Source organism: Pantherophis guttatus, chromosome 1, assembly GCF_059756535.1.
Source record: "Pantherophis guttatus breed Tessera chromosome 1, ASM5975653v1, whole genome shotgun sequence".
In the NCBI taxonomy this organism is placed as follows: domain Eukaryota; kingdom Metazoa; phylum Chordata; class Lepidosauria; order Squamata; family Colubridae; genus Pantherophis; species Pantherophis guttatus.
The window spans coordinates 302,021,413-302,043,854 of NC_142063.1; the positions used below are offsets into that span (position 1 = coordinate 302,021,413).

General features: G+C 34.9%; 1 protein-coding gene across 2 annotated transcripts in view; it reads left to right on the plus strand.

The window, feature by feature from the left end:
* The window catches only part of EML4 (EMAP like 4), a 139,233-nt gene that overhangs the window by 104,237 nt on the left and 12,554 nt on the right, over positions 1-22,442 (plus strand). For both annotated transcript variants that reach the window (XM_034427695.3, XM_060692518.2), the window contains 8 exons: positions 861-995; positions 3,598-3,733; positions 7,935-8,086; positions 9,858-9,983; positions 10,083-10,214; positions 11,074-11,141; positions 19,405-19,493; positions 21,814-21,911. In XM_034427695.3, coding sequence (XP_034283586.2) covers positions 861-995; positions 3,598-3,733; positions 7,935-8,086; positions 9,858-9,983; positions 10,083-10,214; positions 11,074-11,141; positions 19,405-19,493; positions 21,814-21,911 — 936 coding nt within the window. The remainder of the gene's footprint in view (positions 1-860; positions 996-3,597; positions 3,734-7,934; positions 8,087-9,857; positions 9,984-10,082; positions 10,215-11,073; positions 11,142-19,404; positions 19,494-21,813; positions 21,912-22,442) is intronic.

Here is a 22,442-nt window from a genome sequence, read left to right on the forward strand (position 1 = left end):
GGGTGATGCGTGCAAATGGTAGAAAGCGGCTGCAGAAGAAGTAGGCCAGCAGCGGGCTCCTGCTGGGCGGGGCTGTCAGTGCCACCACCACAAGGTAAATCAATAATTAGAATCTTCCAAAAAGAAAGCCTAGCTGTTTTTTCGGGGATCAAAAGAAAATAAGACCCCGCCTTCTTTTATGTATGTATGTAATTTATATGCCGCCCTTCTCCCGAAGGACTCAGGGCGGCTTAACAAAAAAAACATTCAACAATTCGAAAATTACATAAAAATTAAAATCCAATTAAAATCAATTATTTCCAATATAAAAATCCCCCAATGGATCAGCCCATTTGATAAAAGAGCCACGTCTTCAGTTCGTGGCGGAAGGAGAGGAGGTCAGGGGCTGTCCTAAGCCCGATGGGCAAACCGTTCTAGAGGGTCAGCGCTCCCACAGAGAACGCTCTCCCCCTGGGAGCTGCAGCCGACATTGTCTGGCTGACAGCACCCTGAGGAGGCCCGTTCTGTGGGAGCGCACGGGACGATGGGAGGAATTTTGGAGAAACATAGTATTATTGCAACAAGTCTGGAAGTATCACACATTTGATGTCAGCCAAAAGGCTGAGTGGAATTGGCGGTATTTGACAAATGAACTCATCTGCCACCAGATCATGTGTTGCTTTCTTTATAGAATAATGCACGGTGTACCCTAAAATACAACTGCTTGACAGATACTTGAATGCTAAGAATGAATCATGAATAAGAAATGAGCAAATCTGCTTCATTACTGTGTTTTGTGTTTCTGTGTACATAAGCAGTTCTCCAGTTACTTATAAGAACCAAAACTTTAGTAATGGCAACTCCCTTTTTTCTTTTAAAAGACTACAAATGAAGTTGTCCTGGCAGTAGCTTTCCATCCGACTGATAAAGATACAATAATAACATCTGGCAAATCTCATATCTTTTTCTGGACTTGGAATACAAATTCATTAACAAGGAAACAAGGAATATTTGGGGTAAGAATCTTTATACTGGGCAAATTTTCTGAAGTTGTAAATTAGAATTTTTGAAACTACAATGATTACATTATATTCTTCCCAAGAAAGCCTTAGGAGAACTCTTCTTCATAATAATTCTTATTCAGAAAATAGGAGATTTAATAGCATGTAATGTTTGTATGTGTCTGAACAGTATATATGTATACATGGTTTAGGGGTGGGGAATTTGTGGTGAATGGGAGGGTGTTTGGGGATTGTTACGTGTGTTGGACCTGGTCTTTCGGTGTTAAGTTAATTTTGTTGTATGGGTATACTGTGTATACACGTACAATGACAGTAAAATTATTATTATTATTATTATTATTATTATTATTATTATTATTATTATTATATGTATGTGTGTTTGTGTATATATGTTAGTATACACCTTCATCCACAGACTCATACATATATACACAAATATATTTGTATGTATGTTAACATGTTCTAATACAGTGGTTCTCAACCTTCCTAATGCCGCAACCCTTTAATACAGTTCCTCATGTTGTGGTGACCCCGAACCAGGGGTGGATTCTAAATTTTTTTACTACCGGTTCTGTGGGCGTGGTTTATTTTGTGGGCGTGGCTTGGAGGTCATGTGACCGGGTGGCCATGGCTATGTGTATAGGGACTACTCAGAGGGCTGAAAAAAGTTATTTCTGACAGGTCCTCGCACTTTTGACCGGTCTTCGCACTTATGACTGGTCATCATTTATGCCCATTGTAGCATTCTTAACAACCATGTCACTCATTTCACAACTGCTTCTCTTCACCATGGTAACAAGATAGGGCAAAAACTTAAAATGTGAGGACAGTCGTAAGTTTGAGGACTGGTCAAAAGTGCGAGGACCAGTCAGAAATAACTTTTTCAGCCCTCTGAGTAGTCCATATGCATAAAAGGATACAGCAATAGAGAGGGATGAAGGAAGGGAAGGGAAATTAGAGTAGGAGTGAGGGTAAGAGAGGAGGAGAAGGAAAAAGGAAGAGGGAGTAGGGAGGAGGAGAAGAGGGTGAGGAAGAGAAAGTAAGGAAAGAAAAGAGAGAGGTGGTAGGTTTGAGGTGAAAGATTGCTGTACAATAAAAAAGATGAAAGGGAAGAAAGCCAACCCCAAACAAATATAAAGATATTAAGATAAAGAAGGAATTGTTAAACTTTAAAGAATAAAAGAGAACAAATATGAATAAATAACAATAATTAGAAACACACATACAAACTTACAGTGTATTTTCTTTGAACAGAGTTTTTGGCCGGTTCACAAATTTAAACAGTGCTTAGTCATTTCAATTAAATTTACAATTTCTATATTTCCTTTTTGCCATATTTATTCCTCATCTATTTTTGTAAAAAACCAATATTACCCTTCATCCTCATCTCTAATCTTAATCAAATTCAATTTTTCCCTTCTATGCTATATTATACCCCTTCCCATTGTCATCTATTTTTATATCCATTCTCACATTGGTTAATTATGTAATATTACAGTTGTTTAATATAAATTCAACATTTTAATATAAATCAATTAGTTATATAACTACCTTTTTTGTATATTAATCAATATGAACATGAATAGTCCAATTATTTCCATGCAATCCAATTTCTTACAAATCAATTAATTATATTTACCAATAATAATAAACCAAATAATTTCCCCCATATATTCCTCCAAACCACAACTTAACCATTTCTGCTTTCAACACAATATACAATTAATAGTATCTCAATTATTACAATTCCCTAGTTAAATAGAGCTTTTTTTCTTTTGTGTTTTAAAATCTTGAACTCTCCTCTTTTTCCCTAAATTTCCCATTGTTTGCACCTACCTTTTTTGGTGAGGAAAAAGAAAAGAAATCTGCCTGCCTAATTTTCCAACGTTGCAGCAACAGCAAAGCCAACAGCCTGCTTTACTTTCAGTTTCGTTTTTCAGCATAGCTAGGGGGAAAAAATCTGCTCCAGCAAGCAGCGAGCCCTGAGCAAAACAGCTGAGAGCAAATCAGCTGAGAATCGGGAGCCGATCTAATCAAGGGCTAATTAGCCTATGCTGAAGCTCCACGGGCCAATAAAATTACAAAAAAACACCAAACCATGTGTCAAATTGCTGGCTCGCCCGCCCCTCACCCACCACTATTTATTGGCAATAAATAGTGGTGCAGAGGGGCGGGGCAAGCCAGCAATTTAACACATGGTTTGGCTGAAGCCCCTAGAACCGGCAGAATCCCACCACTGGCTATAGCCCTGCGGCAAGAATTTAAACAGTTTTTTTTCCTCTAGCCATCAGCTGGGACTCAGGAGGCAGCAATAGATTGGGAGTGGGCAGGGTAAGCGAATGGCTGGCAATCCAACAGAGCAGAGAGTGAGGGTGAGTGAAGGCGTGGGGGGGGGGCGAGAGAGGGCTTTGGTGACCCCTGTGAAATGGCCGTTTGACCCCCAAAGGGGTCGTGACCCCCAGGTGAGAACCGCTGTTCTAATAAGACAATACACCAAGCCCCAACCCCAGTAAACCTGTCTGAATTGAGGTTATGTGTCTGTGTTTGCATATATAGTTCACACAGAAAGGCCTAAATATATTCTGTTGTTTTTCAGAAATACGACAAACCCAAATTTGTTCAGTGCTTAGCATTTTTAGGCAATGGAGAAGTTCTCACTGGTGATTCAGGTGGGATATTGCTTATATGGAGCAAAACTACTGTAGAAGGCACATCAGGAAAAGGATCAAAAGGTATAATAATTATTCTCTATATCATGAAAATATATTTCAAGTGTAATAAAAATGCAACAAATATTGAAGATCAAATGATGTTTGTAGGTTTCTGAGAATGCAGATGGTATATGTTTTCAACCAAACTATTAATGTATATAATACTATACTATATTAAATTCTATCAGTCTTTAGTTTTTCATCGCTAGTTTTTCAGTTGAACGTACATAAAAAGAAATCTAAAAAGAATTTTAAAACTCTGCTGAGCATTTTAGATTAATTTTGTTCCAAGTTATAAATTTCTCAGCAAACATTTCTAGTTTTAAGCAAAATATCTAGAACAAACTGAAATCTAATTGAGGAGTATTTTACAATCAGGGTATATAAAAAGAACACTCTAGAACAGGGGTGTCAAACTCAAGGCCCATGGGCCGGATCTGACCTATGGGGTGTTTAAATCTGGCCTGTGGGGCTGACCTGGAAATAACAAAGGACCAGCCTGCGGTGCCTCTACCAGCCAAAACAGCCCTCGTGCAGCCCTCCCCGTTGCCTGTTTTTAGCTGGCAGAGTGGTGCTGGAGGCCAGGAAGGCTGAAAATGGGCCATGCAGGGGCCTCCAGAGGCTTCCGTGCAACCGATTTTTGGCTGGCAGAGTGCTGCTAGGAGGCCATGGAGGCCGAAAACAGGCCACGCAGGGGCCTCAGCAGGCCTCCATGCAGCCTGTTTTTGGCCGACAGAGTGATGCTGGAGGCCGGGGTGGCTGAAAATGTGACAGAGGAGTCCATGTGTGGGGCTCCCTGTGCCCCATTTTTGCCAGCAGGGTGCTGCAAGGGATGTCCTTCCTGTCTCCCCCCCACTCCCACTCCCCACCAGCCCACAGAGAACTACAATGCTGATCTGGCCCTCGAAGAAATTCAATTTGACACCCCTGCTCTAGAATTAGCTTTAAAAACTTGCTGCCACAAACTGTGGCTAAGATCTACTAGTCTAGGTTATTACATTAGTATCTATTTCTAATGGTGTTTACCAGTAGTGGGTTGCTACCAGTTCGTCCCGGGTCAGGCAAACTGGTAGTGGCAGCAGCGGGAGGTTCCACCCACCTGCCTGGACGTCTCTGTGCATGCACAGAAATGTCACGCGAGCGCCCACAAGCAAACAGGTAACAGCTGAAATTGAAACCCACTACTGGTGTTTACATGCTGCTTTCAAATCCAGAAGTTCTGGATCTGTTCTTTGCCATTGAATATCTGTTGCTGGGAAGTAATACAACAGTAAACTATTGTTTTTTAAACCTTCTTGTGGACTTCCTGACAGCATTTTATTTTGATTGCTATAAGAAACTGGATCTTTGATTACTTGTATCATCAGTCTTTTCCAATATGGCTATTCATAATTATAAACTCATGAAAAATATATATAAACAGATTATATAACTTGCTATTATAGCTGATCAGGACTTAGAATAAGAAATGTGCATGAGCAATGCAGAGTTTCTAACTTAACATATTAGTCGTAACATCAGATAAAATATTTTCATAGAATGCTGTTTCTTCTGAGCTTGGTTGTTTTTATGCAAGCGTTTCATTACCCAAACTAGGCTACATCATCAGTGCTAGTAAGGAGTGCTCTCAGTTTATATTCTACTGGTTTGCAAAGACTCCTCATTTCAGCTCTGAGCTACAAATATTCTCCTTTATCAATATTAATTTTCATATGAATGAATACACTTTTGAAAGAAAGAGCATAATGTAGAATTTTAGCAATTCTTAACCTGGCCAATCATCAAATACTGGAACCAAACCTTGTTTTAATTTTAATGTTCTGACTTTTAAGTTAAATACGCTTTAGAGGTTACATTTCATTTGAATTTAAATTTTTAGAAAAGAATTATTACTAGCAACTAGAAAAATGTATGTCTGGCACTGCTGAGCTCTAAGGTAGTTCTTAAGTCCAAAGATAATTATTTTCTTTGGCAGTTAATTAAAATGCTGGGCTGTAAATAGGCATGCCAGAAAAAACAGTTTCGGTACATGACATTTTAACTGCAAATGTATATTTTCAGTGAACTTTGTTTCTAAAGAAAATATTAATGTAAAAGCATAATTATATCATGGATAATGCATTTAATATTATTATAATAATGGAAAAATAAATAATACTTTACTATATACAACAAATATTTTATAATTAAAACATCAATATTTAAATAGATCCAGGTTTTGTTGAGTTGGCCTTTTTATGAATTTACCATAAGATTAATAAAGATTTGGTTCAAAGTATGTCTCATACTTTGTAATCTTTGTATGTCTCATATCTTTGTAAAGATAATCTAAATGAAGTATCCATTTTGCACTTTACTTGGATTTTGACACCAAATTTTGAAGTTAAGCATACATTTGCTTTTTAATTTGTGTTCTAGAATGGATGATAACTGATTTACTATGACTGGTACATGACCTTTTAAGTATTAATCTTAAAGTTTAATAATGTTACTCAGAAGTTTCTGAATATAAATATTTATACAAAACATTATCTGCAAAGCCTTTATGCACTAATTCTTTTTGTATCTCACACTTAATTCCAGTTAAACCAGCACACTTGTTGATAGTTTTATACAGATATTAAAATTAAAAGTTTGTTAAATATGAACACTTAAAAGGAAAATTGTGTTGAGATAATTCAGACCCATTTTTTAAAAATCAAAATTAGTTAATAGTATATGGTTAGTGACTCAAATCCAAAGTTAATATGGGTGTTAAGTTAGATATAAAGTAAGTGTGTCCAAAATCTGGAACTTTAAGTTGGCTACTATGGGTAATTTGTGGCTATAAAACTGCAGTTCCTTTTCTTTTCAAATACATAGGCTTGAAGGAAGTGAATATATGTGAAAAGGCACTAAGGGAGCTAACAGCAAAAGAAGTTAACTCCATCTCTTCCATCTAGAGCGCAGGACATAAAACATCTTCCTATGTTGTAGAGGAAGTATCTTCTTTCCCTTTTCAGACTTTACTTGATCTATGGAGCAAAGTCCTCCAGAGGTAGCAGAAGCTAAGTACCATTCCTGAATTGGTGAGCTGCAGCATTGGCATCAAGCTTGAGTATATTAAAGCCAAACTGAGAACTTCACACACCCCCAAGACTAGTAATTAGGTGACACCAGCTCCTGCAATCTTCTGATGACTCAAAGAGCAAAACACCACACAGCATCATCATCAATAGCCCTCTGATGGCAGGGTAGATCAATGCAATGAATATGAATTTGCAGTATGCGGGGGGGGGGGGGTGATGTGATGTGATTCATGGGGTCGCAAAGAATTAGCACAACTTAGCGACTGAACAACAATTTATCCCTTTCCTATTGGTTCCTTCTTTGGTGACCAAGAATATAGTTGAATTTACTGTGAAGTATATTTTTGATCATGGAAAGATCTTATAATCCCCATGTAGAAGAGGCAAAACCAGTTCAGAGAATTCAAATGACCAAGGGTAAATTTTCTAAATATTTTCCTGTGGTTTATTAATTATTAGGTATTGTTCTTCCATTTCTTTTTATTCTTGCAATTGACTATTATTTTTTTGTTAAGTTGAATTAACAATGAAGATGTTGAGTTACACTCTTCACTAGTTATCGCTTGCAGCTATTGGGTGGGGTATCTTTTACAAGTTAAGATCAGGGGCTGCCTTTTAACTAAAAAAGGTAAATCCCTCTTGGGTCCATCTTTCAGTAATCAGAAATATCCAAATATGTTTTTTATGTTTTCCTTAAGTAAATTTGAGCATGTCTGCAGAATTATTATTATTGTTATTTATTAAAATGTTTATGGACCCCCCAGTCCAGAAGAAATTTCACATTTTAAAAAAATTTTATTTAGATTTTTTACTAACAAAAGTAAGCATAAGTAGCTCAATTTTTTTCTTTTTTTAATTTACACATGTACATCTATCCATGAACCCTTCCTGATTCTTTCTCCTTCTATTAAAAAATAGTTATCAAATTTATTTTTAATATAAGGAGACTATCATGTAGCAGTTAAAACTATTCAGGTATAGCTTGACCAGGCTGAAGAAGTGCTGCCTTTATTCATCTTGAAATTCTACCCTACTTCAAACATCTCCTTATTGATACATATAGCACTAATTATTTCTTATTTCTCTAAATAATCTTTTAAGCTGGTTGGCAAATACGCTGTATTGGCACTATACTGTTTCTTCCATGATTACAGGTGTGTATCAAATCAGCAAACAAATCAAAGCTCATGATGGCAGTGTGTTCACACTCTGTCAAATGAGGAATGGAATGCTGCTAACTGGAGGTGGGAAGGATAGAAAAATCATTTTGTGGGATCATGACTTGAATGCTGAAAGGGAAATAGAGGTAAGAAAAATATGATGAACAAATAATGGGAAACTGTGCTTTTGAGCTGAGATGAAGGGAGCTGAAGAGCAGGCACTAATTAAGATTTCAAAAGTACCTTTCAATCAATCAATTTCTATACTTTTTATTATTGATGTAATTACAGTATTTATTTATTTATTTATTTATTTATTTATTTCAATTTATATATCGCCCTTCTCCTAGTGGACTCAGGGCGGTGAACAGCCAGAGCTAAAACACATGCAGATACCAAATTTAAAATTGTTAAAGGAATTTTATATCCTGTTCTCCTTCAGAGAAGCTAAAAAAAAATATTGGAAGATTCCTTTCCTCTCTTCATAGTATTCTTATTGAATACTTATTGAAAGTTCAGGTTATAGTAAGAATTATGACAACTATTTTCATTTTGTGTCTATGTAAATTTGTCTTCTATCTCTTAATCTTCTTTGCACAATTAACATAGTATTTATTTTCACAAATATTCCAGATCAGTTTACAATTCAAGACTTGAAAATAAATTTCAAAAACTTAAAAAATCACGAACAGCTAAATTAAAAATAAATGAAAAAAATATTATATGTAAACAAAATTATTTAGCTGCATGAAACCAAATTCACAAAAATCTGCATAAAATACTAAATCACTGATAAAAAAATATTAAATACAGCTAATATACTAGTATCTTTTTATACAGATTGCAACACTTCAGGTAAATCCATATTGCTTGCTTTGTTCTCTTTATAGGTGAAGATTAGATTATTCCTCTTCTGCAGGAATCTGAGATAAATTGCCATCTCATTAGTATGAGAAAATATTGCTTTCAGTATTATCTTACGTATGGGACACAATACAGTTGTGTTCTTTTGCATTAATTTTAGGTAATGAAATTAGGTTATTTATTAGGTATAGTAACTTGACATTTTACCTATATAGGGAGCAAAACAAACAAAATGGATTTGTTTGAAGTTTTTTGGTCTGTATGGAAAGATCTCTTCTGCTTTGTTGCAGTTATTGTCCAACTCAAAAAACAAAATGAAAACAAGTTGTGAGACAGCAATCAAAAAAACAATAAAACCCAATAATTATAATGACATAGTTTACAAATAGTAAAACAGAACATAGACATGTTAAGAAAAATAAAATCATACCTTAAAATTCTAAATAGCGCAGGACATTATTTTTGAAAATCCCCTCATCTGACATTGATAACTCTCAGATTTTGTACATTAAAGATATTTTACTTTGAATTTAGCAAAAAGGCAGTTATTTTATTACAGTGATAGCTGTAGGTGTTTTTAACTGCAATTATAAGGAAAAGGAAGTATTTTCAAAACAGTTATTTTAAAAAGGTGGTCAATAAAATTAGTAAGTAGACACCAATTTGATATATGTAGTCAGCCAGTGAGGTAGCTTTTACTAGCTGCAGTGATAGCATTATTTTGTGCTTGAAGTAGTGAAATTTGGAACTAATTTCTATCTTCCTTGAAATAAGACTGGATTGGAAACAGGAATTGTAACAGGGAAAGTACAACAATGTCAAAACATTATTTTTAATGCATATTTATTACTCAAATCATGTAATTATATATCACGTTTCTGAAAGGAGAAGGAAAGAGATTAAAATAAGAAAAGTAACAAAAGGATGATGATGGAAACATTGAATCTATTTGAGATTTGTTTGCACAAAGATGATTGTGACCTTAAGTACTTTAGAGTATTATTATGCTTTGTAATCTATAAAATGGATTTCAAGGAAATACGATTTCCATAGGTTCCTGATCAGTATGGGACAATAAGAGCTGTAGCAGAAGGCAAAGCTGATCAATTTATTCTTGGGACATCAAGAAATTTTATTTTGCGTGGAACATTTAATGATGGTTTTCAAGTGGAAGTACAGGTGTGTCACTTTCTTCTCTTTGAATTTATAGATATTTGCTCTGTTTTGTTTGCTATATAATTATGGATATATGTCCATTCATTAACCTTGTGTTTTTAGGGCCACACAGATGAACTCTGGGGCCTGGGAACACATCCGTTCAAAGACCTGTTCTTAACTTGTGCTCAAGATCGTCAAGTTTGTATGTGGAATTCAGTGGACCACACTCTTGAATGGACCAGGCTACTAGATGTATGTGCCTCATCCTTTGTGACAATATTGGGCATAGTTATGGGGTGTTTTTTAAGTAAAGATTCCATGTTAAGAAAAAATCAAACAATAGGTTTTTTTACAACAACAGCATCATTTCCATTTTTTTTTAAAAAAAAAAGCTTTGATTTAATATATCTTATTTTACATAGAAAGCAAGGAGCTGACAATGTCCTGTTCTTCCTTAACATCACTGCATCATTACCATGTGTCTACAGTTTTTGGAACAAAAAAAATTATTAAATGCAGCCCCAGGCTGAAAAAGGTTGTCCAAAAGGTCTATAAATCAGGAAAAGCTTTGCATGGAAGATCATTCTTCGGAATCTTAAATTAAAAAGATCTAGGAGTGAGGGATGGTCACAATTTATGCCTAAAGAACCACAGGAGTGTGTGTGTGAATAATGCTGATTTAGCTGGAAAAACTTGCTGACAATGATCTTACAATGATGCAAGATGTCTCTTAGAGTAATCAGTTATTTAAGATGGAGATGAATGGCAATGTTTTGCTAAATTATTAGATAAAAGCCATGCCATTAAAATGATTTGTAATAGCATTGGCATTGATCCCTAAATTAATTTTAGTAAATTTTGATGTGATCTTCAGATTGCATAGTTATAAATTTAGTTTAAATTCATGAGATTAAAATCAGTATAGTATAATGAGCCACATATGCTCCACGTATGTGGAGTAATTTCAAAGCATATGGCTTCATAAACTGGAACTGTGGAATTTGCTCCTATTTACTTCTCTTAATCCAGGTGGGACAGGCCAGTGAATAATTGCCTATATAAATATTATTCAGTTTAAACTTACATCATAAAATCAACATGTGTCTTTTAGGAACCAGGACATTGTGCTGACTTCCATCCAAGTGGTACAGTGGTAGCGATAGGAACACACTCAGGAAGGTAAAAATGTTGTAATGCTTTTCTTCAGGCAAAAGCAAATATAATTCTCTGGAAACTGTTCTCTGTTTGATAGTGATTTACTGTTGCTGCTTTTAATTTAGTTAGCATATTTGTTCAAGTGTCTTCCGTTGTGGAATTCAAAGCAGGTTATGAGATTCATGGGTAATTATCCATTCAAGCATTGACCATATTCAAGCCTGTTTAGCTGGAACAAGTGGATTGTATCATAATGTATCATAATCAAGTTATGAGGCAAAGAGCCTACCACTAAGTCGGGTCCCCAACCTGTGGGCCACGTCCCACTATTGGGCCATGGTCTATTCACTATTGGGCTGGGCTGTGTGAGTAGTGGACGCTGGCACTCGCAACCCCACTCATGCAAGGGCCGAGCACATGCATCCACTGCTCACACTAATGAACCTGTGCACAGGCATGGGCCTGCTGCTCACACAAAACCATCCCCCCTTCCCCCTGCTGGGCCACGAACCCAGAAAGGTTAGGGAATGCTGCACTAAATAACAATTTTTAGAAACTTCAATCATATGGTCAATGGTGAAAGATAGGTACATGGTTTTTAAGACTTCAGACCTGGGTTTATTTTCTTTTTTAAAAAATAAGTGGCTTCTACAAGATAAACTTAAAATGGTTTGCTGTGATTTTGGTATTACACATGATTATTTATAGACAGTGGTGTCTGTCAGTATTAACAGATAATGTCATAGGCCTAAGAAAAGTGGAATTGCATTATCTGAAGTTGTTTGGGTGTACTTTTTAATTCCCACAGTACAAAAAGTAGTGACCCCCCCCCACATCATAGTGACTTAAAATCACATTTGAGGTAGCCTGCTGATATACCAGAGTTAGGGCGACCATTATTTTCTGTGTGCAAGGAATTCATCCATAAGAATGTAAATAAAATGTTTTCTCTGTGGATTTTTCTTTTTTAGTACCAACCTAGATTCACAAGGTAGCAAACAAATTCTTATTGTTACTAAAGCAATTTAGAAATCTGGTCTGAAGGGCAAAATTTTATTTGGGAAGTTTGTGGCAGCCCATCTGGCATATTCTGAGAACTCTGAGATTCTAGGAAAATGCTTTAAAATGTTCCCAGTAGAAACAACTACATGTACATCCATGCAAATCTTGTTCATCAAAAAATCTGGATCAGTGCAGTGCAGTGTTTGTAGGTTGGAATTGATATGTTATACATTCACTTGCTCCTGAATGTGCTACTGAAGTGCCACTGAGTTGGGCTTTGCCCCTAGTGATTCCATAGACTAAAACTCAACTATCACTCTTACCCACAAATAATCTGTAGTTCTTCCAATGAAATTCCCATGTACATACCCAACCACCTTTTTCTTTTGCGTTCCTTAGCCTTGCTAAATATTATCATTTTGCTAGTCCATCATCCACTGCTATCAATTGTCCAGAGGTTTCTGTATGCTGAAAATTCCTCCTATGGAACAATGCATCCAAGACTGATTGATTGGTTCTTCTTGTAGTCCATGGTAATTTTAGTAACCATCTCCAGATTTATAATATGAAGATGTCTATCTTATTTCCTTTTATTCTTCTCAATACTCACTTTTCACAGCCATATATTATCACTGAAAAGACAATTACTTCATCAATTCTGATACTTGTCAGAGAAATGTCCTTATCTTTCATTATGTCTAAGAATAGCACTGTCATCTTTCCAAAATTAATCTATTTTTGCTGCCCATTGTCCTAAGAAGGCAAAATTATCTTTCATTTTAATTTCTTTGCCAACAGCTGTGAATTTATGCTGGTTGGTTGTCTTAATTTTTAACATTAACCCAGTTTTTTCTCTTTCAGTTTTTATTTCCATAAATCTCCTTATTCTAAGTTAACAAAGTGCCTATCCTGAAATTAATCATCTGGCTATCACCCTCAAATTGATAGGGTTTCAGCTTGCGCTTAATGAAATCCAGCTGTTTTTTCTTCCTATATTGTCATTAAGTATATTCACTCTATAAACTATCGAGACAATATGTACTCTTCTTTAACTTACTTCTCTTCTGAAGCACTCAGTTTCTCCTGATTCAATTCTTTTTATATTTCCTGCTCATTGTAAGGATTCCTAAGAAGAGTAATCAAATGTCTTGGCATACCTACCTATTAGTTTTAATTTATTGCACATCTGACGTAATAACAATTGCACTGTGAGATGAGCAGTATATAAATTGGATAAATAACATATAAATTGGATAAATAACAACAAAGTCCTTGTATCAGTTGACCAGAAATAAATCTTAAATTTTCTTAGACTCTGCAATACATCTATCACATGGGCATTTGGGGAGGGACAGGCAAATGATGAATGTGTTGCATGCAAATACTGGCATGTTTGAACCTAGGCAAAAATATTAGTTCTTTTTATTTATCACCTATCTATCAAAATTATACAACTGCCCATTTCACAACAAGAAAAGTGGATAACAAAGCTAAAAACAGATAATAAATACCAGACAAAGTAGTATAGCAATAAAAAGCTAATGATCCACAAGGGATGCTGAAAGTTCGTCAGAATAAGCAGCAGCCACTGAGGTATATAGGCATGAAGTGGCAGCAATAGGAGCTAGTGCTTTGCTTTAGTAAGGCAGCCGTCTGTTTTGTTCACCATAGTTCTGTGTTGAAATAGATTGAGCAAAGCCACTTCCTGGCAGAAGATAAAAGGCGTAGAATAGTTAGGAATTCCTACAGTATTAATAGAAACAATAACACATTTTGAAGCCAGAAAAGAGAAGTCTGCAACTTCAGACCGATGAAAAATGGCAACATAATTTTTCAGAAGAATATATAAGAATTTGGGTAACTTTTTGAGTATAAAAACTATTCCCAGGAAAGTGTGTATCTCTGCTACGGGAATAGGCTACGGCAGCTTTAAGAGGCAAGATCAGAATGAGATTATCATATAAAGTTTGAGAGAAAAAATGTATTTGGCGTACCCCTGGGTTAATTTGTACATATATATTGGCACCCATGTAAGTAAAATCAAAAAGAAACTGATTGTCAAAATGAGCAAAAATTAAAAACAAAGAGGTCAACAGCTAGAAAAATGAGAAGCATGTGTGGAGGGATACTGGCCAGAAAGATAAACAAAAATTAAAAATAAAGAAGTCAACAACTGGAAAAAATGAGAAGCATGTGTGGAGGGATGCCGGCTAGGGTTTGGAACCACTAGAAAGGAAAGAATCACAACTTTATCATTCTATTTCTTGCAAAAAGTGCTACTACATAATACTCCCCCCACATACTTTTTAAAAAATATAGTATGGAATATTAGAGTGTTCTAGGAGTTTCTAGTAAGTATTATAATGTCCTGCTCCAAGAGTGCTTCAGTTACTAGTTTGATTCCTTTCTCAGCTTCTGGGAGTAAGGGAGATTGCATTTTCCTGAACAGTTGTTTTGTAAGTCAGTTTGAATCTTCACAAGAAGGGCTAAAGCCCTCATTAGAATACTTAATTTAACTTCAAAAATTATTTGAAACTTGATTGTCATATCAGGTTGGCTTTCCTCCCAGGAGGAATTGCCAGTACAACCATGCTGAAAAGTGTGTGATATATAAATACCTTCCATCTAGTGTGCAATATACAGTGGCTCCTAATTTGCATAACACATCTCTTTCAAGGAGATCTAAGAAGAGAGACTTGGGAGAACAGAAATAATTTCTATAATGATAGTAAATGGCTCAGAGACAGACTGGAAATTTCAGCGGGGAAAGACAAAAGATTTTTTGAAAATGTTAAAGTTGTGACAGTAGAATAAGTAGAATAAGAAGCATCAATATCTATAATACAAAGGATATTTCTCCTGTTGTGCAGTCAGCAAAGGATTCAGAGCCAGAAAGAGAGGTAAGAGTAGCTGAGATGCTGTTATATCTGTGCTTGTCCTGTTGAAATACATCCACAGTATTTCTACCAGTACCCAGGATTTCCACAGAAAAATACAAAAGTTCTGGAGGTGAGCTAGAGGGTGTTTTACAGGAAAATACGGGTTAATGGTTTGTCTCATATGTTGGTGCCTGTTGCTATATCTAGCTGCTATATTAGGGGCAGCAATATACTGCTTACCAGATGGAATTTATTTTATTTTCCTTGCCAGTGCTAGTGGGAACTTTGCAGTCAACACATTTAAGAGTCATAACCTTTAGTTCAGGCTTTTTCTTATTTAGAAATTTTGGTGCTTGAGTAGCCATTTGAACAATCTAATTAGAAGGTTTATTAGGTAGGCATGATAGATTTTAAATGCTACTGAATCTTTGGCTGCAGACCCTGTACAAAAAGTTCAGCGAATAAATTGGTTTATTTCAGAGAGTCTAGATTGCTGCTAATTGTGGTTCTTAAACTACCCATGAAATCAGTTGAGGATTTTGTATTATATCAGCAGCTACTATAACATGAAATTCATAGAAGTTACAGAGAAAAGCTATATAAAACTTTCATCACACTAGTAAAAGTGATTATGTAAAAATCTTACAGTCATGCTAGGCTCATTCTCAAGGTCATTGAAGTTATGAATCTTTCCACCATGGTGTATCCCACCATGTTGTGCTGATAAATCTACTCTTAACAGATGTGACTAAAATTGTTCTGAGATTCAGGAGGTATTTATGAGGAACGTTTCTTACTCCTGATAACTCTTTATGTTGTAATGTTTTAAATGTGATTCTAAAATCTGATCTCAAGGCTATTCTGTAGTACTGAATCCCTAGTGCAGACAGATAAAGAAGAGACACTGGTGCCTTGTTGCTGTTCTTATTAATTCCCAGTACTTAGTACTTAGTTGTCCTCAGTGGGGCTCATGTTGCTTGATGCTGATGCCCTCATTTGGTTAGGTTAAATAAATCTTATGTACAAACATTAAATATACAAGCATATGCTTAAAATCACAGATCTGTATATGCCAGGGATGGGCAATCCACAGGCCCCAAGTTCCAGGCCCATTTTTTCAATTGCCAGTACAGTCATTGAAATTCAGGGGCAACCTTACCTATTGTTATTGAAGTGAGTGGCTTTTTAATAGATGGTTAATGGGTCTGTTGTGCACTTTAATCATCCCAAAGTGCCTGACCTTATCTGGATACATCACCAGTTTTGCAGTCTTTGGATGCAAAATAATAGTAAATATTTAAATAAAAAGTGTGACCCAGGCCCCAAGAAGAGGTTATTTAATAATGCATAATATATGCCCTGTTTTTAGATATTCAGACTGTCTTGGAAATGATTGTGAACAAAAACATATTTATATTGATACATTATTAGGGAAACATTTAACCAGTTATGTCATTTTATAAAATTCACAGTAACCTTGCAAGAACATTTCTTTCTTTCTTTCTTTCTTTCTTTCTTTCTTTCTTTCTTTCTTTCTTTCTTTCTTTCTTTCTTTCTTTCTTTCTTTTTTTTGTTTTAAAAAACAAACTTTATTAGATTTTTAAAAAATAAAATTGTATAAAACATTCACAACCTTAAAATACAATCAACAGTATTAACAAACAACAAACAAAGTATATATAATGTATATAAGTACAAATATATACAGTAACTTATTTCCTTTTTTTCCTTAATGATGGTGTATAATTATTACTTTTAATTTCTTACTAAATTTTGACTTTACCTTCTTTTCCATTGGTTTATCCACTCATACCAACTGTCCCATATCTTAAAATACTGTGAGTCTTCCTTATCTTTCAATTTCAACGTTAGTCTATCCGTTTCTGCACATGTATACATTTTTTGAATTATTTGCTGCTCCGTTGGCAATTGATCTGTTTTCCAGACTAGTGCTAGGACTAACCTAGCTGCTGTAATTATATGTAATATTAGATACTTTTTTCTTTTCTAATGTTTTGTTTAAGCATTCCTAACAAAAAAAAATTCTGGTTCTAACTCAATATCCTCCACAATTATTTCTGATATCCAAATTTTTATTTTTATCCAATATTTCTTAACTTTTGGGCAAAGCCACCAGACATGAAAGAAGGTTCCCTGTGCTTGCTTACATTTCCAACACGTTGGATTGAGATTTGCATACATCCTTGCCAATCTCGCAGGGGCTAGATACCATCAATACCACATCCTTATATGCTACGGATTTTGTTATTCTATACTTGGTTTCCCATACCCTTTCCCATTCTTCCAGTTGTATGTTTTTACCAATATTCCTTGCCTAAGCTATCATTTGTCCTTTGACTAGATTTTCTGCTAGGTCGAATTCTAATAAGTATTTGTAAATCTTTGAAATCAAATTTCCATCTTTAGCTCCTAATAGTTTGTCTAGTCGGTTGGGATTTATTTCGATTCCTCCTTCCTCACTATCTTTATTGTATCTAGTTTGTATTTGTAGGTAGGGCCACCAATCTATTTCTATACCTTGTTCCCTGAGTTCCTGCCGTGTTTTTAATCTTCCTTGGGGATCCAGTAATTCTTTATATCTTATTAATTTATGGGGGGCTAGTGTGTTGGGGTGCGTTGCCGCCTCCAATGCAGATATCCAGCCGGGAACCTTCATATAATGTTTATTTTTAATTTCGAACCAAGTGCCAATCAGTGAATTTCTTCTTATGTGGTTTTTAAAATGTTTATATGTTTTGTTCCCGGTGTTCCACAAGAAGGCATGCCACCCCTTTAATAGATCGTGGCCTTCCAATTTTAATAGTCTATAATTATCCAAATTGACCCACTCCTTAATCCATGTTAAACTTGCTGCCTTATAGTATTTTTCCCACGCTGGTAGGCCAAAACCCCCTCTAGATCTATCATCCTGTAATATGTTTAAATTTATTCTTGTTTTTTTTTTCCTCCCATACGAATTTTGATGTTATTTTATTCAAATTTGTAAAAAAGTTTTTCTCTAATTTAACCGGAATAGTTTGAAATAAGACTTTTTGACTTCATCCAGATCTCTCCTTAGCTTCCTCATGGTTTCTAGACAAGCACTCTTGCATTTTTAACATAGTCTTCTGTATTGTCGCTAATGTAGTCTGGACAGTCTGCATGCTCATGGTGGAAGATTGCTTTTCAGTCGAGAACATCCCTTCTAAGGTCTTTTGTGTTGCTGGGGAAGCCGTTAATCCAATTGGTGTTGAACTGACCTTCTTTCCTGTTTTTACTGTGGTGGATGTCATTTCCTTCAAAATTTTGTATTGTTTTTCTAGAATTCTGTCTATTCTTTCCCAGATCAGCATTCGCTTCTAGCTCAGTTTTGTAAACTACTAATTCCTAATGTTCTTAAATAAGTCTAAATATATTCTATTCCTATTTTATTTAGATATGAAATCTCAATCTATAACTTACAAATTGTATTTTAACTAGGTTATTATTATATACCACTCTGATTCTCACACGAGCTGTATCTTACTCTTAATCTGAATGAAAGTCCTTCTCCTGTTCAATAGACTATAAATAGTATAAAGTGTTTTAAGTGCAATAGGTACTTTATTGTACTAATTTGTACTATAGTATTATATCTCTAGACAGATTAATTAATTAATTTTTAACTAGCTTAATATTGATAGAAATCTTAATCAAAACATGTATAAGAAAGCAACAGACAAAATATAGCATATAAACTGTACTAAACAATTGTATATATAAATTGATTAAGATTTAAATTGATTGTCTTATAAATAATACTAATTTATAATTATTATAGATATTAAATAGTTAAATAGGTAAGTTATTAAAGTTATTAAATAGTAGTGATTAGCATGTAAATATATAAATATATAAATAGTTATTATATATAAGATAAATATAAAAATACAGGGATTTTTTTTTTCCAAGAATTAATCAATGCAATATTCCACTGTAGTTGACACTAGTCCTACTCTGGCAACTCTCCAACACCAACCATTATAAATCCAGATGAGATAGAATTTTCTTTATAAGATCAGAAGAAAGCAAAAGCCAAAAACGGAGTTCAAGTCTTTCACTCTCTGTCAGCACTAGAGTAAATGCAGGTTATTTTATTTGAGATGACATCGAAACCTGACACTCTCACTGTCCAAAATGGCGATCTCAGCCCTGCAGTTTTCCCTTTTGTCCTTCTTTATTGTTGTCTATATTGTCCTTCTCCGTCAGTGCAGCTTTATTAAAAGGAAATAAAAAAATCGCTTCCCTTCTCCCAAATCGCTTCCCTTCTCCCAAATTCAGAACACACACTCTTTCAAACATCCTTTTCTATTCCTCCGTATATATCCAACAGGACAGGCAAGAACATTTCTATTTCTCCTTCATAGGTGGTTTGTTTTGGATGCTGAAACAAGAGATTTGGTTTCAATCCATACAGATGGCAACGAGCAGCTCTCTGTGATGCGCTACACAGTAGGTATGCAGAAGTGTAATACATTTGAACCTTTTGTTCATTTCTTCATACATGTCACCTATTCCAAAAGGAGTATTTTAAGTAAGAACAATATTGTATCTGAATATAGATCTTTTTAACATTCGTATTTTATTGTGTTTTTTAATCTTGGGGAAATGTTAACATCTATTAGAATTCCATGTATGGTTTACTATATGCTAAATAAATAAAATATAAGTAAGAATGAATTTATGTTAACCTCTTTGAAATTATTTTCCCACATTGAAAACAAGATTACTTAATAAAGTAAGTAAAGCAATATAGAACATGTTTTTTTTGTTTGATTTTGGTTTTACTGCACCTGAATCAACAGTATTGTATGCCAGCTTACCTTACTACATAATAGCTAAATAGAGGAAGTAGTGATGCAAATTCATGTAGAAAATAGTATCCCGGCAGATATAGGCCCTGGCAGCAGTTCAAAAACTGGACTTTTTTCTGACTGAAGTTGGCACTTAATTCTCCGACTTGGAACACAAATGCTGCAGGGTGGGAGAAAATACTAAAAAAGATAATAGATGATATCAATAGGGAAGAAGAAAGCAAGTAGGGAAGGGTTGACAGTGTTATGCCATGCTTGAATTCAAGCACATTGACTTTAAAGGAAAAAGAAAGAAGAGCATTGAGACAATTGACAGGTGAGCTAATGCACTGCAAGGCAGAGGAGAAAAGACCATCGAGAACCGGACTTGGCTGAAACCTGGAACAACCAAAGATTCCCAATTTTATTTTGCTAGAAACCAGAATTATCCAGAATCAATCCAGCCATGTACAAAAGAGCCATATACAAATTCAGCCATGTACAAAACAAAATACATTTAACTTTGCTTTCTTGATTTCAGCAAGTCTACTTCTAAACATAACCATTTCCTGTTAAAACAAATTGCTATCATCTAGGCAGCATTGCTGCCTTTTTTAAAGATGTTCTGCCTTTGTAGGGAGAAATGGAATCTTTTTGTCTGAATAGGATACTTCCAAAGAGCCACTGAGAATTATTTTAATTAAGCTATGTATCATGTTGTTTTTGAACTAATTATCATTTGCAGGCACTTCAGAAAACTCTGTTCAAGCTTATGGTTAAGTGTGTCAAATGTGAATATAGTGAAATGTGAATAGAAACTTAGTTTAGTCACAGAAATGTCCCAGTCTCTATTTTTGGTCTTCCCTGTTTTAGAGGAAATCAAAATGCTAGATGATCTTAATGGAGAAGCAGATTTATATAGGAAAAGATGATACTTGAAATATTCCAATCCCATTGAATGTATTACTGAGTTGACGTTTCGATTGAATGAACAGGCTTATACAAGTTGATGGGAAACCATCATTGAAACATATCTCTGACTGGGGAAATGCAAATTTTATTTTTACCACTAAAAGCCATTCAGTAGCTCTATAAACAATTCTTGCACATTATAAATTTAATTTTGGGATAATTCTTATTTTATTTTTAAGTCATGAAGGTATTTGTGGCTAATTTGCAAATTGCATCTTGAAAGTCTCTACCAGAAGAAAACCATTGATATCCTACTTGGGTCCCCCTTGTTCCCTGCCCATTGTTCTTTTGGTCAATTTGATATGAATGTCAGGGTTCCAAGTAACACCCCCAACAAAAGACTTCTAGGACTGACAATGGAATTGAATGACACAACACAAAAAAAAATTTGGCCAAAGACTAGAGATACTGAAAAATTAGGCAGAAACAATTCTATAAGTGGACCTTAATTTATATAAGTTCCCAGTCTTTCTCTATGACCTTCCTTTGATAGAGCATTCTCTAGAACCAATTCTGAACTTTGAAGAAGCAGGATAGAATGAGTACTAGGTGTTGAACTTAGGTGTTGTAGAAGACTTTTAAGAATATAATTAGAAGATTATACTCAAGGCACAAGTGGCCAGGTTGAAATAATTATACTAAGGATATATCATGAAAAAAATCTAGCTTTCTGAATTCAGGGGAAAGTGGAAGGAAAGAGAAAAGGGCAATAAGCAGTAGGGTGGATGAACTCAATTATAATGTTGATGGGACCAGGTTTGGGATAAATTGTCATGGAGAAAACCTATGTAGTTGCTAAAAATAACACTGATGGTACATAATTATCAAGAGTCGTTAACAGCCTTATATGAAAATTAAAATATTTTGAATGCTTATCATTTTCCTTCAATAGGTAAAATAAAACAGTTACAACTTTTATTTATGTTGTTATTATCTACAACTATTTAATACATGATATGCTAGAGAGTTTTGCACTGTCCAATTATAGTTTGTTTTTAACTTGCATTACAGATGGCACCTTTCTTGCAGTGGGTTCCCATGACAACTTCATTTACCTCTACATAGTAACAGAAAATGGAAGAAAGTACAGCAGATATGGAAAATGCACTGTAAGAATTGTAAAATGATACTCTTTTTTAACTTTGTAAATAAAGGTGGAATGCATACAGATTTAGCTGTTTTCTCATCCAGGTACAGTCTAAATCCCAGTAAGTAATATCATGCTGAACCTTAATTTCTGATGGTTGATAGTGCGGTAAATAAATAGCACATTTCTATTTAAAATATTCCCAACTAATATTGTGTTCTTATCGCTTGACCACAGTGTTATCCTCAAATGCCACTTCTTAAAGCTGTCTTAAGAATATAGTGTCTTTTACTTTTAGGACATGAAGGTATATATACAAAACATTCTTTCCAGTTTAAATGTAGGCAACATTTGCTTTTAACTGTGGTAAAATATGATAGTGTGCCATGATTTCCATGCTTATTCTGTAGTTGGTTTTATTTTTTTATCCCAAAACCTGTTTTCAGGTTCCATTTTTTGCCACAAAGCTTTATACGGTACCATTGTTCAAATCCTGGTATATTATTCTGGATATGTGGAATTTAAAAAGCAATTTTGTGTGTCAATTGAATGC